General features: G+C 36.9%; 1 protein-coding gene across 6 annotated transcripts; it reads right to left on the bottom strand.

Annotated features, from left to right (window-relative positions):
- Positions 1 to 1,659: 1,659 nt before the first annotated feature.
- LOC114152594 (uncharacterized) lies at positions 1,660 to 10,343 on the bottom strand. Of its 6 annotated transcripts, none has more exons than XR_003597169.1 (7): positions 4,369 to 4,589; positions 4,061 to 4,267; positions 3,831 to 3,900; positions 3,525 to 3,738; positions 3,270 to 3,362; positions 3,004 to 3,168; positions 1,660 to 2,453 (listed from the first exon to the last, which is right to left on the bottom strand). XR_003597169.1 is itself a non-coding variant. In XM_028030526.1 (6 exons), the coding sequence occupies exons 1-2, from the start codon at positions 10,137 to 10,139 to the stop codon at positions 5,538 to 5,540; spliced, it is 1,173 nt and encodes a 390-aa protein (XP_027886327.1). In that variant the 5' UTR covers positions 10,140 to 10,343; the 3' UTR covers positions 1,660 to 2,453; positions 2,985 to 3,168; positions 3,270 to 3,376; positions 4,619 to 4,703; positions 4,966 to 5,537. The 6 variants fall into 6 exon arrangements, 3 of the variants coding, with proteins under 3 accessions (XP_027886327.1, XP_027886326.1, XP_027886328.1); XR_003597167.1 differs by having other exon boundaries at positions 3,270 to 3,376; positions 3,519 to 3,738; positions 4,369 to 4,588; XR_003597166.1 differs by having other exon boundaries at positions 3,270 to 3,376; positions 4,369 to 4,584.
- Positions 10,344 to 11,736: the final 1,393 nt, after the last annotated feature.

Genomic DNA, 11,736 nt, shown 5'->3' with positions numbered 1-11,736 from the left:
ATAAGTCATTGTAAGGTGTTATAAGTGTAGCTTCAGTTCTTTGGTGCCACAGAAACATTGCCACCTCTATCATCTAGTAATGCCCAGCTTATGACTGATTTGCAAAGGTTACAAAAATAGATTCACTGATATATATTTTTATTTTTAGCTTGGAAATAATGTCATCTGCCTCTTGGACTTTTACGTTTTCATCAATATTAAGGAAATATTGCCTTCAAAAAGCTCCTATGTCTTGCTGAAAAGTTATGTTTGTTTTGTCTTATTTCAAAAATTATGAGCAAATCCACAGACAAAACTACAAAATATGTGAAGAAACATTAAGTTTTAGAATGTTTTTCTATCCACCATTCCTTTATTATTACATTTATTTAGCTTAACTGCTGCCAAATACCGTCTGGTTTTAAATGGCCACGAGTTCTGTGTAGAAAATATCATCAGATAATATATTATGAATTCATTATCAAATAATACATGTTTTTATCACAATCTTTTTATCATATAATAACATGTAACATGTAGATCTCAATCTATCTATACAGACAGACAGAGAAGTTTGTATCTTTTCCTTGGTGTATAAATATCTGGTTTCAATAATTGTGCCTTTTTTTATGTGACCATGTTTCATGTCTTGCAACTTCTGTGGTCAAAATCTGGGGACAGTTCAAGTGATCTGCTTTTCATGTGGGAAAAATGTGCAGTTCTTGACTCAAGGTGAAGACTCTGGTAAATAGTCTTGAAGTTCTCTTGGTTCAACAAGCCACATTTGTTGAAATACAAATGCCAGCTAGTTATCAGTAAATATGCTATTTCCTTTCTGGTTCTGAGTTTTGAATATTTTTTCAATTAACATACCTTACTGCACATTATGTTTCAGTAGAGTATACTATTTATATGCTACTTTTAATAACTCCACTGTACTTGCGTTGAATTTTGTGCCATTACTGTACAGAATTTTACTGTTTTTACGTATTTTATCTTCTATTTTTATTTGAACCTAACTGCTTTAATTGTGTGTCACATTGTTAGTTTAGCTCCTGATTGTCTCCATTGTTGGACAGTAAAAGTTTTTCTATTCTGCTCTATTTTCTTTAACATGGTTGGTGCTGGACTCGCTCTCAGAAGAGGATCTGATCAAGACGAACTTTCATGACAGCTGCAGTCGTGCAGAAGTTCTGGATTTCTTGCCAACAATTCATAATGTTCAAATGAGCCTTCATTCTTTAAAGAGCAAATTTAAGAAATTATCAATTTTATGGAAACCAATGATGTCATTCTAGACTGTTTGTGTCTCCTCTGAAAGTTTCCTTAATTTGTTTTCATTTTGGTTTGTTAGTCCCAGTTCTGGATGATCTGATGAATGATCTGAAGCAGAGACAAGTCTTTAGTGGCAGTCAGCCATGAGCAGATGTGTTTAGTGCGGTTTGTGTTCATGGATTTGCTGCAATGTGACATCGATGAAAGCAAGAAAAGATGGACTACAAATACCATCAGACCTGCTAAACAGTCTCACTGGTAAACCGGATGTCATGTACCACCTACCTAACAAGGTTTTTTTTGTTGTTGTTTTTTTCATTTATTTAATTAACATCTGGTTAATTTGTTGCCTGTTTGGCAGCTTTCAAAAATAATTTGTCAAAACAAAAAAAATCAGCCATGTGATAATAGTATGTCACTTTTATTGTAACAATTTCTGATGACATAAATACAATCAAGCATTACAACAGTTTTCAACAATATTCATAACAGTTGGTAGTGACAGTTGAATGAAGAAATGTAAATATATAACTAATCTATGCGTCCTGTGCATATTTTACTCCTCGGTTTGGCAGAACAGACTGTGGGTTCCCAGACTCCCAGGAGGAATTGGGACAGTTTATGGCCGAGTCAAACAGCAGTCAATGTGGCCATGACCGTCTTTAGGGACAGTTTGAGGACCTCCAGAGACAGTGGCCTAATGCATCCACTGACTTGGGAATCCTATGTGGAAAACTACACAAGACTCGGAAATGAACGAGTCTAAAGTTCAAAGGTGTGTGTCCAACAACCACAACGCAGCAGAGTCAGAACTTTGACAGAGCAGGTTTCACAAGTTAACAACTTCCTTCACAGGCCAACATCCACATTTGAGTTTTGTGATTCTGTATTTGAAGTCCAAAGAGTTTTGTATCCCAAAGTTCATGTCTCTTTTGGAACTGATCGTATGTCTTGGGCTTTGGTATTTTGATAGTGTTTGAACAGGAAAGCGAGGTTTGGTCTGTCTCTAGGAGAATCCTAGCAGTCTGGTTTCTTCTTGTCGTCTGGTGCTGCCCTTTTCGCTGAGCTGAACCTCAAAGATTTCCTCAAACATTTCTGATGTCAGCTTTTCCACCCTTGTGCACATAAAGGGCCTGAACACAGAAGCATGAAGCTCCAAAGCAGAAATGACATCCAGGGTTGAAAGGCCATCCTTGAATCTAGAAAACATTTACAACAACCATCACTTTAATGATGCTAAAAAGAGCATCCATATTAAATGGATGTGTTTTACAGTCACACATAAAAATTTATATCTCTAATCTTGTTTTTTGTTTAGCACAGGTAATATTGCAAATCCACTAACTCAAGTCAAGCACTTGAATCAGGGTCTTACTTATTTGTCTGCTGGCTATTGTCGATTCTTACCCTACATTCGCTTGTTTTAACTGCAACAAAGTAGTAACTAATTAACATAGTTAACAGAGGTACTTCATTGTGCAATAACATGACACTATGTGCCTGGAAAATACATAATACTGCCCCTTCAGTAAACATCTGATTTATCCTGCACAGTAGAATCGTCTTTTAAACACAAAACACAAATGGTTTCAGTGTTAAATTAATCTATGGAGCAACACACTTGTCCCTTGACTAGTCAACTTGTCACTTGAAAAAATGGTGGAAACATGTTTTTGGCTTCAGTGATGGTATAAGCAAGTTCAGTTTATAAAAAGATCTTTTAGTTTCACTTTTTCTGTGCCGTTTCACCTGTTTGCTGCACGTTGGCACCTGTTGGTCACCGTATCTGATCAACTCATCGTCATGGGATCAGGAAACTTCTCTGGATTTCCAGCAGGATTTCCTGTGTCTCCTCAGTCCTCTGTGTCTCCTCTCTCCTCATTGGTCCAGTGCTGTTGACTAGTTTCAGTCATGCTAGTGAACCAACACATGATCAGACACACATTCCTTAATTTCTGTCTAAATAACAGATGATTGAATCAAACTTTCTGATCAAGTCATAATCATGACCTCACCATTTATAGAATCTACTAGAACCAGTAGGTCAGCAGGTCCTCTGCTCTATTCCTGATCCTCCTTCCATCAGCACAAAGCTCATCAAAGCTCTGCTGTTATGAATTGACTCAATGAAAAAAAATCAAACAAAAGGGTCAATAAGGAGAAAGTACAGCAGAAAGTTTTAATCAGATTTGAATATTGACCTCAACTTCAAGCATATTGAAAACTTTTTGTTGTGTAAAAGTAAATGTTACTTTTAATGTTACTCTTACTTTTTTTCTCAACTTTGTTCTCTTGTCTTCCTCCACCCGACTGGTGGTGTTGAAGGTGGAGGTTTGCAGGTTCAGGAGATCCAACCTGGGACATTATTGATCTGCAGAAACTGAATCTGGGATCAGAAACCAGCGCTGGGTTTTCTCTAATGGTTCTAAAATTCTTTAATATTCATCGTCTGACCAAGGAACAGGTGAACTTCAACATGAGACGCTGGAGAACCAACACATGATCAGACACACATTCAGTCTAAATAAAGGATGATTGAAAGAGACGTTTTGATCAAGTCATCATCATGTCCTCACCTTTTCCATAATCTGTTACAACCAGTAGAACAGCAGGTGGAGCAGGTCTTCTGTTTTAATTGTTGGTCAACTCAAGTCATGTGACATGAGTTGACAGAAAAATGAAATAAAGACAAAAGACAGCAGAGTTAAAAAAGAGAACATGGACAGAAGAAAGAAGAGTTTTGAAATTTGACATCGATTTCATCCATATTTAAAATTGTTAGCCAGGTAAAAATAAGTTTTCTCACTTTTTTCGTCAACTGGGTTCTCTTATCTACCTCCACCTTACTGGTGGTGTGTAGGTGGAGGTTTACAGGCTGACGAGGAAAACCTTCACATGATCTCTGTCTCTTTATTCTGCACACGTCCTCAGGTGTCCCCCTGTTAAATCTTTTTCTGTCTCCTAAGTCCTCTGTGTCTTCTCTCTCCTGATTGGTCCAGTGCTGTTGGTGATGCTAGAGAATCAACACATGATCAGACACACATTCCTTCATTTCTGTCTAAATAATAGATGATTGAAAGAGACTTTCTGATCAAGTCATCTTCATGTCCTCACCTTTTCCACAGTTTGTTACACCAGTAAGTTACCAGGTGGAGCAGGTCTTCTTCTTTAATTGTTGGTCAACTCAAGTCTCAAGTCATGTGACATGAGTTGACAGAGAAATGAAATAAAGAGAAAAGACAACAGAGTTAAAGAGGAAAATATGCATGGACAGCAGACAGAACCAGTTTCTAGCTTTCAGCTCAACTCTACGCAGCTCCATCTGAAATGTTTAGTTATGTTGTGTAGATATAAATGTTCTTACTTTTTTTGTCAGCTGGGTTCTCTTATCTTCCTCCTCCTGACTGGTGGTGTTGAAGGTGGAGGAATCCAGGCTCAGGAGATCCAACCTGGGATGATCAGAACATCAGAGATCTGAGAAGTCTGGACCTGGGATCAGAGACTAGTGTCTGTATTTTTTAATGTCTATTCTCTATTTGTGATCTTTCTGTGTTGCAACACATGAATATGGCCATATAAACTATTTGTTTTATGAGATTAATAGTTCATCTTTCTACTAATAGAGAATTTATTTCTGTTTATTTAGTAAAGCTGATGGTCCCCAATGCCAGCAGGAAGCAGGCAGTATTATGTGTTGTGGAATGCACTTACAAGAAGGGAACCAGAAGGACAGGAACCACATGGACAACGACGAAAGAGTCCAGCGATGAGCAGCTAAAACCTGAAAGATTAAAACTGGGAAACTGGATTAGTGGAGGAACAGATGAGAACAATTTTAGAGAGCATCGTGGGGGGAAGCACCGCGATTACACCCTGAAACATGGGAGAGTAGAGAGGAAAACAGAGTCAGAACCGCAAGGGGAATCTTGGAGGAAGCAGTCTCACTGCGAGCTGCTCTGACTGGGACTGACAGAGCAGCTTGCAGTCTGGAGACTGGTGAGGACCATGAACCAGAACCTCAGAATAAACTGTATCTATGGTGGTCCAAGTCACTGGACCAAGCCCTAACCAAATATTTATCTCTTTCTTTTATCCTTAAAGATTTTCATCTAACATAACATAAAAAATCTAGCAGCGGGACAAAGAAAAGCCCCGGTGCAAGACGCTACCTAAGGCATCCTCGGTCCTGCTAGAAAGCCATTGGCTTTAACAAAAACAACAGAGAAATTACGTTTTCCTAATGGGACTTCTCAGGTAGGTCTTCGGTTTTTCAAGATCCCACTCTAATCAGAGTCATCACCTGACAAGTCGTAATGAGGTCTAAAAAACACTTGTCTGGAACTCACTCTTCCTCTAATTCTGTCAGATCCAATCCCAGATGTTGAAGGTATAGGTTCCTCTTCTTCGTCCATTTGAGACTTCATCCAGACACATATGCAAGGGAATGACGAACTTGGAATTTTGCAGTATGTTGGTGGTGAAGGACAAACGACAGGGGAGGACAGAATGGGATCCTCACATGCATTCTGAGGTGAAAGACCGAAGGGTGAAAAAAGGTGATCCCCAAACAATGACATGGACGAGGAACTGGAGGCAGAGGATGACTGAGAAGAATCCTCATGCACCATCCATTGTGGGGGACAGAGGACAGTGAATGACGGAACGGGATCCTCACATGCACTCTCAGGTGAAATACTGAAGGGTGAATAAATGTGATCCAGCCAGAATGTCATGGACGAGGGATTGGAGAGTGGAAATGACTGAACGGGATCCTCACAAAACCTATTTGTGGAGGGACTGAAAAGAGGTTCCTCTTCTTCATCACTGTCCCAGGTCCACTTGCAGGGGAGCTCCTCTTCATCAACATCACTCTCCCTGGACCTCTTGGAGGGGAGCTCCACTTCAGCAACGGGATCCTCACATGCACTGTGAGGTGAAATACTGAAGGGTGAATTAATGTGATCCAGCCAGAATGTCATGGGCGAGGGAATGGAGAGTGGAAATGACTGAACGGGATCCTCACACAACGTATTTGTGGAGGGACTGAGAAGAGGTTCCTCTTCATCAACATCACTCTCCCTGGTCCTCTTGGCAGGGGGCTCCTCTTCAGAGTCACTGTCCTTTGGCCTCTTTCTGTTTACGCTGGTCCCAGATGTCACACGAGTCACATCCCCTACCAAACCTACCTGATGACGTTGTGAAGTACCAATAGATCTGGAGTCATCTGGACTCAAAATGGGCTCAGACAGAGGAGGTGAACTACACCTCGACGCCTCGCCATGATTTCCAGAAACCACGTTGTCAGACATCTGAGGGTCAACATCTGACCGCACCTTACCAAGATCCTTACCGCCGTCTGGATGTTCCTCCAACGTTGGGGATCCATCTGCTGGAAGCTCTACACTATGAGCTGTGAAGGAAAACAAGAAAAAACTATAGTTCATTATCAAGACCTTGACAAAAATCCAAAGCGATGTTTAAAGAGAACACTGAAATACCAAAATACATCAGCCCAGGTTTGAGAATGTCTAAATATGAATTAAACAAGTATGTGATGTGTTGAGGACTTTTTAATAGCTAATAAAATACCTTTAATCTTACATACCATTAGTGTGAATAAAATAAAACACTGCAACAAGTTACTCAGTTTACCTTCCTAAATTCTCACAAATCTTTGGTGCTGATGGACAGATCTGTTTTATCTTAATAGCCAAAACAAGATACACGAGCCATTCATTACTATTAAACTTAAAGTACTGCTTACATAAATTTAATACTATAAAAGAATTGAAAAATAATTAATATGTCTCCATTAGCATTTTTAAATTAATAAAATGTGAACTGTAGTTAATTAGATTAAATTCCTCTGAACTCCACAAATTTTCAGAACCACAACCACAGCTTCTCTGACACCCCATCAGTAAATCCTACAGTATGAATAAATACCCATATACTCCTACATATGGTCAACAGCAGAAATGGTCATCTGTAAATATCAGAGTCTAAACACTGGGGATCTAAATAAACAGTCCGACACAAATTTCCAGTCCGTTTCCAGTAAAAAGGGGCTCCTACAAAAATAAAACTGTTTATCTGGTTTAGAAATCCATATCCAGTGTTAAAATGGCCATTATGTTTTGTCTGGAGATAGACGAGACAAAATAATTAAGATATTAACCTGCATCCCTTATGTGTGCATGATGCCTCAAAGTCTTATTATCACATGTTAATATTACTCCAAATGGCTCAGTTATGGCTGAAGGTAGTGCTATGAAATTCATTACATCAGTCTGAAGATCATGGCTGCACACAACCCAGCAATAAACTCAGATGAATGTTCACAATTATATTGCTCCAAATCCAATACATAAGGACAATCGTGACCATCCTTCAGCGTACAATAACTCTTTGAAGAAGCTTAGTTAATGAGTTACAACAACATTTAATTTCCCTTTGGGATTAATAAAGTCTTTCTGAATTTCAATTCTGTCAATATTACCATCTCCATGGAGACAAAGAACATCAACAAGATTCTCCAAAAGTAATTCTCTCAAACTAAAATAATAGGTTTTCCGATCACTACACCACTATTAATATTGCTGACTCTTTCTGAAAACGTAGTCAGCGTGAAAATATATTACAGCTCCAAACATGCTAGGAACCAACACAGCATTTCGTAAACCACTAATTATTCAAAACTTCTCTTTCTTAGAATATAAAACTGAACAATAATAAAAATATAAACTAAACTATTTAATAATAACACAGGAGAAATTTATCATTAGAAATTAATGTTTTACATATTCTAAGTATTAGACTCATTTATTGTATTCAGATCAGTGGTGCATCCATGGAAAACAAACATGCTTATTTTAAAAAATAGGTCAAGAACAATCTAGTTTTGTTTATCTATTTTAGATAAAATATTAAAAAATATATATTGTCTGAAATCGAAATAAGATAATCACCTTGAGCTTTTGTGACATTTCTAAAATTAGATCGAAAAAAGATAAACTAAATAATTCAGAGATATTATAGGAGGTACATGTTTGAAAAGTTTTTGTCTTTCTTAACTTTTTATTGAAGTCATTTTATATCATTTCTGCAATGTATCCATGGAAGCTAAATATGTTTGGGCATTTTTGAAAAAAAAAAAAAAAAAATGGACAAAGAACCATCCAGTTTGCCAAGAATTGGACACCAAAGTCACAAAAGCTGATTTGATTTTCACATAAAATTATTATTTTGTATTTGAAAATCAGCTTTGATTGATGATCACTATGACACACACACACACACACCCACACCCACACACACACACACACACACAATGCTTATTACTGGGGCAACAGGTGTAGGAGTTTGCCCTGCAGTGGCCCGCCTCTGTCGTTGTGTCCTTGGTCAAGACGCTTCTCCCACCTTTCCTGCTGGTGTTGGTCAGAAGGGCCAATGGCTTGATAAAACAGCTGTGGCTACAATCTATTAGCTTTTCATGTTCATCAGTGTGTGAACGTGTGCATGAATAGAAAGTACTGATTTTATGTAAACCGTCCTTGAGTGTCCTAATAAACCTCTACAAGTCTGATGTCATTGCCATGGAAACCAAATATGTTTTGTCAGGACATTAAAAAAATAAAGAACAAGCTAATTTTCCCGTTTTTTTTTTTTTTTTTTCAAACCAGCATAACATTTTTTTCCCAAACACTAGTGCTAACACTCCAGACATTTATCCACAAATTTCAATAAGCTAACACATAAGTCACAAAACCATTTAAATTAACTCACAAATTTGTTTCATCCCACAAATGCAAAACAGACCTATTAAAGCTGCATTTTTCAAAGAAGTCAACAAAATTTTGAAGTATTGGACTACAAAATCATCAAACCTGATACTCTTAGATCAAATAGCATCATTTTAGCTTTTTTAATCAATTCATCCATGTTAGCATTCCTGGCTATGCTAAAGAAAAAACAGATCAACATGTCCTTATCTTGAAAAAATAATAAAACTAAATCAAATCATAGACTGTCATAGGGAAAATATCTTTTTAAAAAATGCTTTTTAAAGTAATATTAAATGTTTAATGCATTTCATTCAGCGTATCCATGGATACCGAGTGTGTATCACCGCATTTTTCAAAAAATAACGGTCAAAAACAAGCTAATTTTCCAACAACTGAACAGAAATTTTACTCTGTTTTTCTTTCTTCTTTCTTTTCAAATCAGCATAGCAGTTATTCTCAAACACCAGCGTTAATAAAGCATTGAACACAAAGTCATTAAACCTGACTCTCATTATAGCACCTTTGTTTCAATCAATTTGCACATTTTAGCATATGCTTAAAAAAACAGGTCTACATGTTCCTTTCTTTAAAAATAGCAAAACTAAACAATTAAATTACAATCTATCAAAGGGGAAAATACGTGTTGTTAAATGTTTTTCTTTAAAGTAACATTAAATAGCTAATGTATTTTATTTGGCGTATCCATGGAAACTGAGTGGAACAGAGCATTTTTCAAAAAATAACGGTCACGAGCAGGCTACCTTTTCACGAATTTGACATTAATTCAACTAATTTGACTATAATTAAATACATAAGTTTCTTAAATCACTACACCACTTTAACATTCCTGACATTTCCTGGAAATTCAGTCAAGAAAAAGGCTCATTAGTTAAGAAAGATCTACGCTAGCAAGAATGCTACTTGTCTTTTTTTGTACAGCAGGCAGTATTTCTTTAAAAGAAATGCACACAAACACAAAATAAACTAAACGATTCATTATTGTTTTACTAATAACTTGTTTTTGTTTATTAAAATAGTAGAAGAATGATATTAACCTTCCAGCTGATCACCCTGCTGGTTCTTCTCCTGGCCAGGATCCATCTTTCCCGGGTTGTGGGATTCTTCAGCAAGTGCGTATTTCAGCAAGCGCTTCTTTAGCAAGTTTTGCAAAGCAGACTTCTCACTAGGTTCAAACCTTCCGAGGCGTTATGCTCCTTCAGGCGTCTCCTTCAAAAGTCCCGTAGCAAAGGGAAAGATTTCAGAAGGTCAGCGTCATTTATAGGGTTACCGACGCTAACGTCGTTTCCATGACGATCATTGACGAAGGCTCAATGACGGATGCACGCGCTGGTGAGTGAGATAAACTGGACTCCAGAAGTTGCAAATTGCACCAGCTAAATAGTAAAAGATTCATGCAGGGCACCTTGTATTGTAGTACATAGTTCAGTTACAAATCACTCTTACAAGGCAAAAAATATATTAATATATACAATTATAGCATATGTTAATATTTTAATGTTGAATTGTTATCTTGATATAAGTCATTGTAAGGTGTTATAAGTGTAGCTTCAGTTCTTTGGTGCCACAGAAACATTGCCACCTCTATCATCTAGTAATGCCCAGCTTATGACTGATTTGCAAAGGTTACAAAAATAGATTCACTGATATATATTTTTATTTTTAGCTTGGAAATAATGTCATCTGCCTCTTGGACTTTTACGTTTTCATCAATATTAAGGAAATATTGCCTTCAAAAAGCTCCTATGTCTTGCTGAAAAGTTATGTTTGTTTTGTCTTATTTCAAAAATTATGAGCAAATCCACAGACAAAACTACAAAATATGTGAAGAAACATTAAGTTTTAGAATGTTTTTCTATCCACCATTCCTTTATTATTACATTTATTTAGCTTAACTGCTGCCAAATACCGTCTGGTTTTAAATGGCCACGAGTTCTGTGTAGAAAATATCATCAGATAATATATTATGAATTCATTATCAAATAATACATGTTTTTATCACAATCTTTTTATCATATAATAACATGTAACATGTAGATCTCAATCTATCTATACAGACAGACAGAGAAGTTTGTATCTTTTCCTTGGTGTATAAATATCTGGTTTCAATAATTGTGCCTTTTTTTATGTGACCATGTTTCATGTCTTGCAACTTCTGTGGTCAAAATCTGGGGACAGTTCAAGTGATCTGCTTTTCATGTGGGAAAAATGTGCAGTTCTTGACTCAAGGTGAAGACTCTGGTAAATAGTCTTGAAGTTCTCTTGGTTCAACAAGCCACATTTGTTGAAATACAAATGCCAGCTAGTTATCAGTAAATATGCTATTTCCTTTCTGGTTCTGAGTTTTGAATATTTTTTCAATTAACATACCTTACTGCACATTATGTTTCAGTAGAGTATACTATTTATATGCTACTTTTAATAACTCCACTGTACTTGCGTTGAATTTTGTGCCATTACTGTACAGAATTTTACTGTTTTTACGTATTTTATCTTCTATTTTTATTTGAACCTAACTGCTTTAATTGTGTGTCACATTGTTAGTTTAGCTCCTGATTGTCTCCATTGTTGGACAGTAAAAGTTTTTCTATTCTGCTCTATTTTCTTTAACATGGTTGGTGCTGGACTCGCTCTCAGAAGAGGATCTGATCAAGACGAACTTTCATGACAGCTGCAGTCG

This window comes from Xiphophorus couchianus, chromosome 11 (genome assembly GCF_001444195.1).
Source record: "Xiphophorus couchianus chromosome 11, X_couchianus-1.0, whole genome shotgun sequence".
NCBI lineage: Eukaryota > Metazoa > Chordata > Actinopteri > Cyprinodontiformes > Poeciliidae > Xiphophorus > Xiphophorus couchianus.
This window is presented reverse-complemented; position numbering and strand designations above follow the sequence as displayed.

What these genes read in the sequence shown, in the direction of transcription:
- LOC114152594 (XM_028030526.1), bottom strand. Translation starts at nt 10,139, where the DNA reads ATGGATCCTGGCCAGGAGAAGAACCAGCAGGGTGATCAGCTGGAAG. An exon ending in GCAGGGTGATCAGCTGGAAG is followed by an intron (nt 6,665 to 10,093) that starts GTTAATATCATT and finishes TTTCCTTCACAG; the next exon opens with CTCATAGTGTAGAGCTTCCA.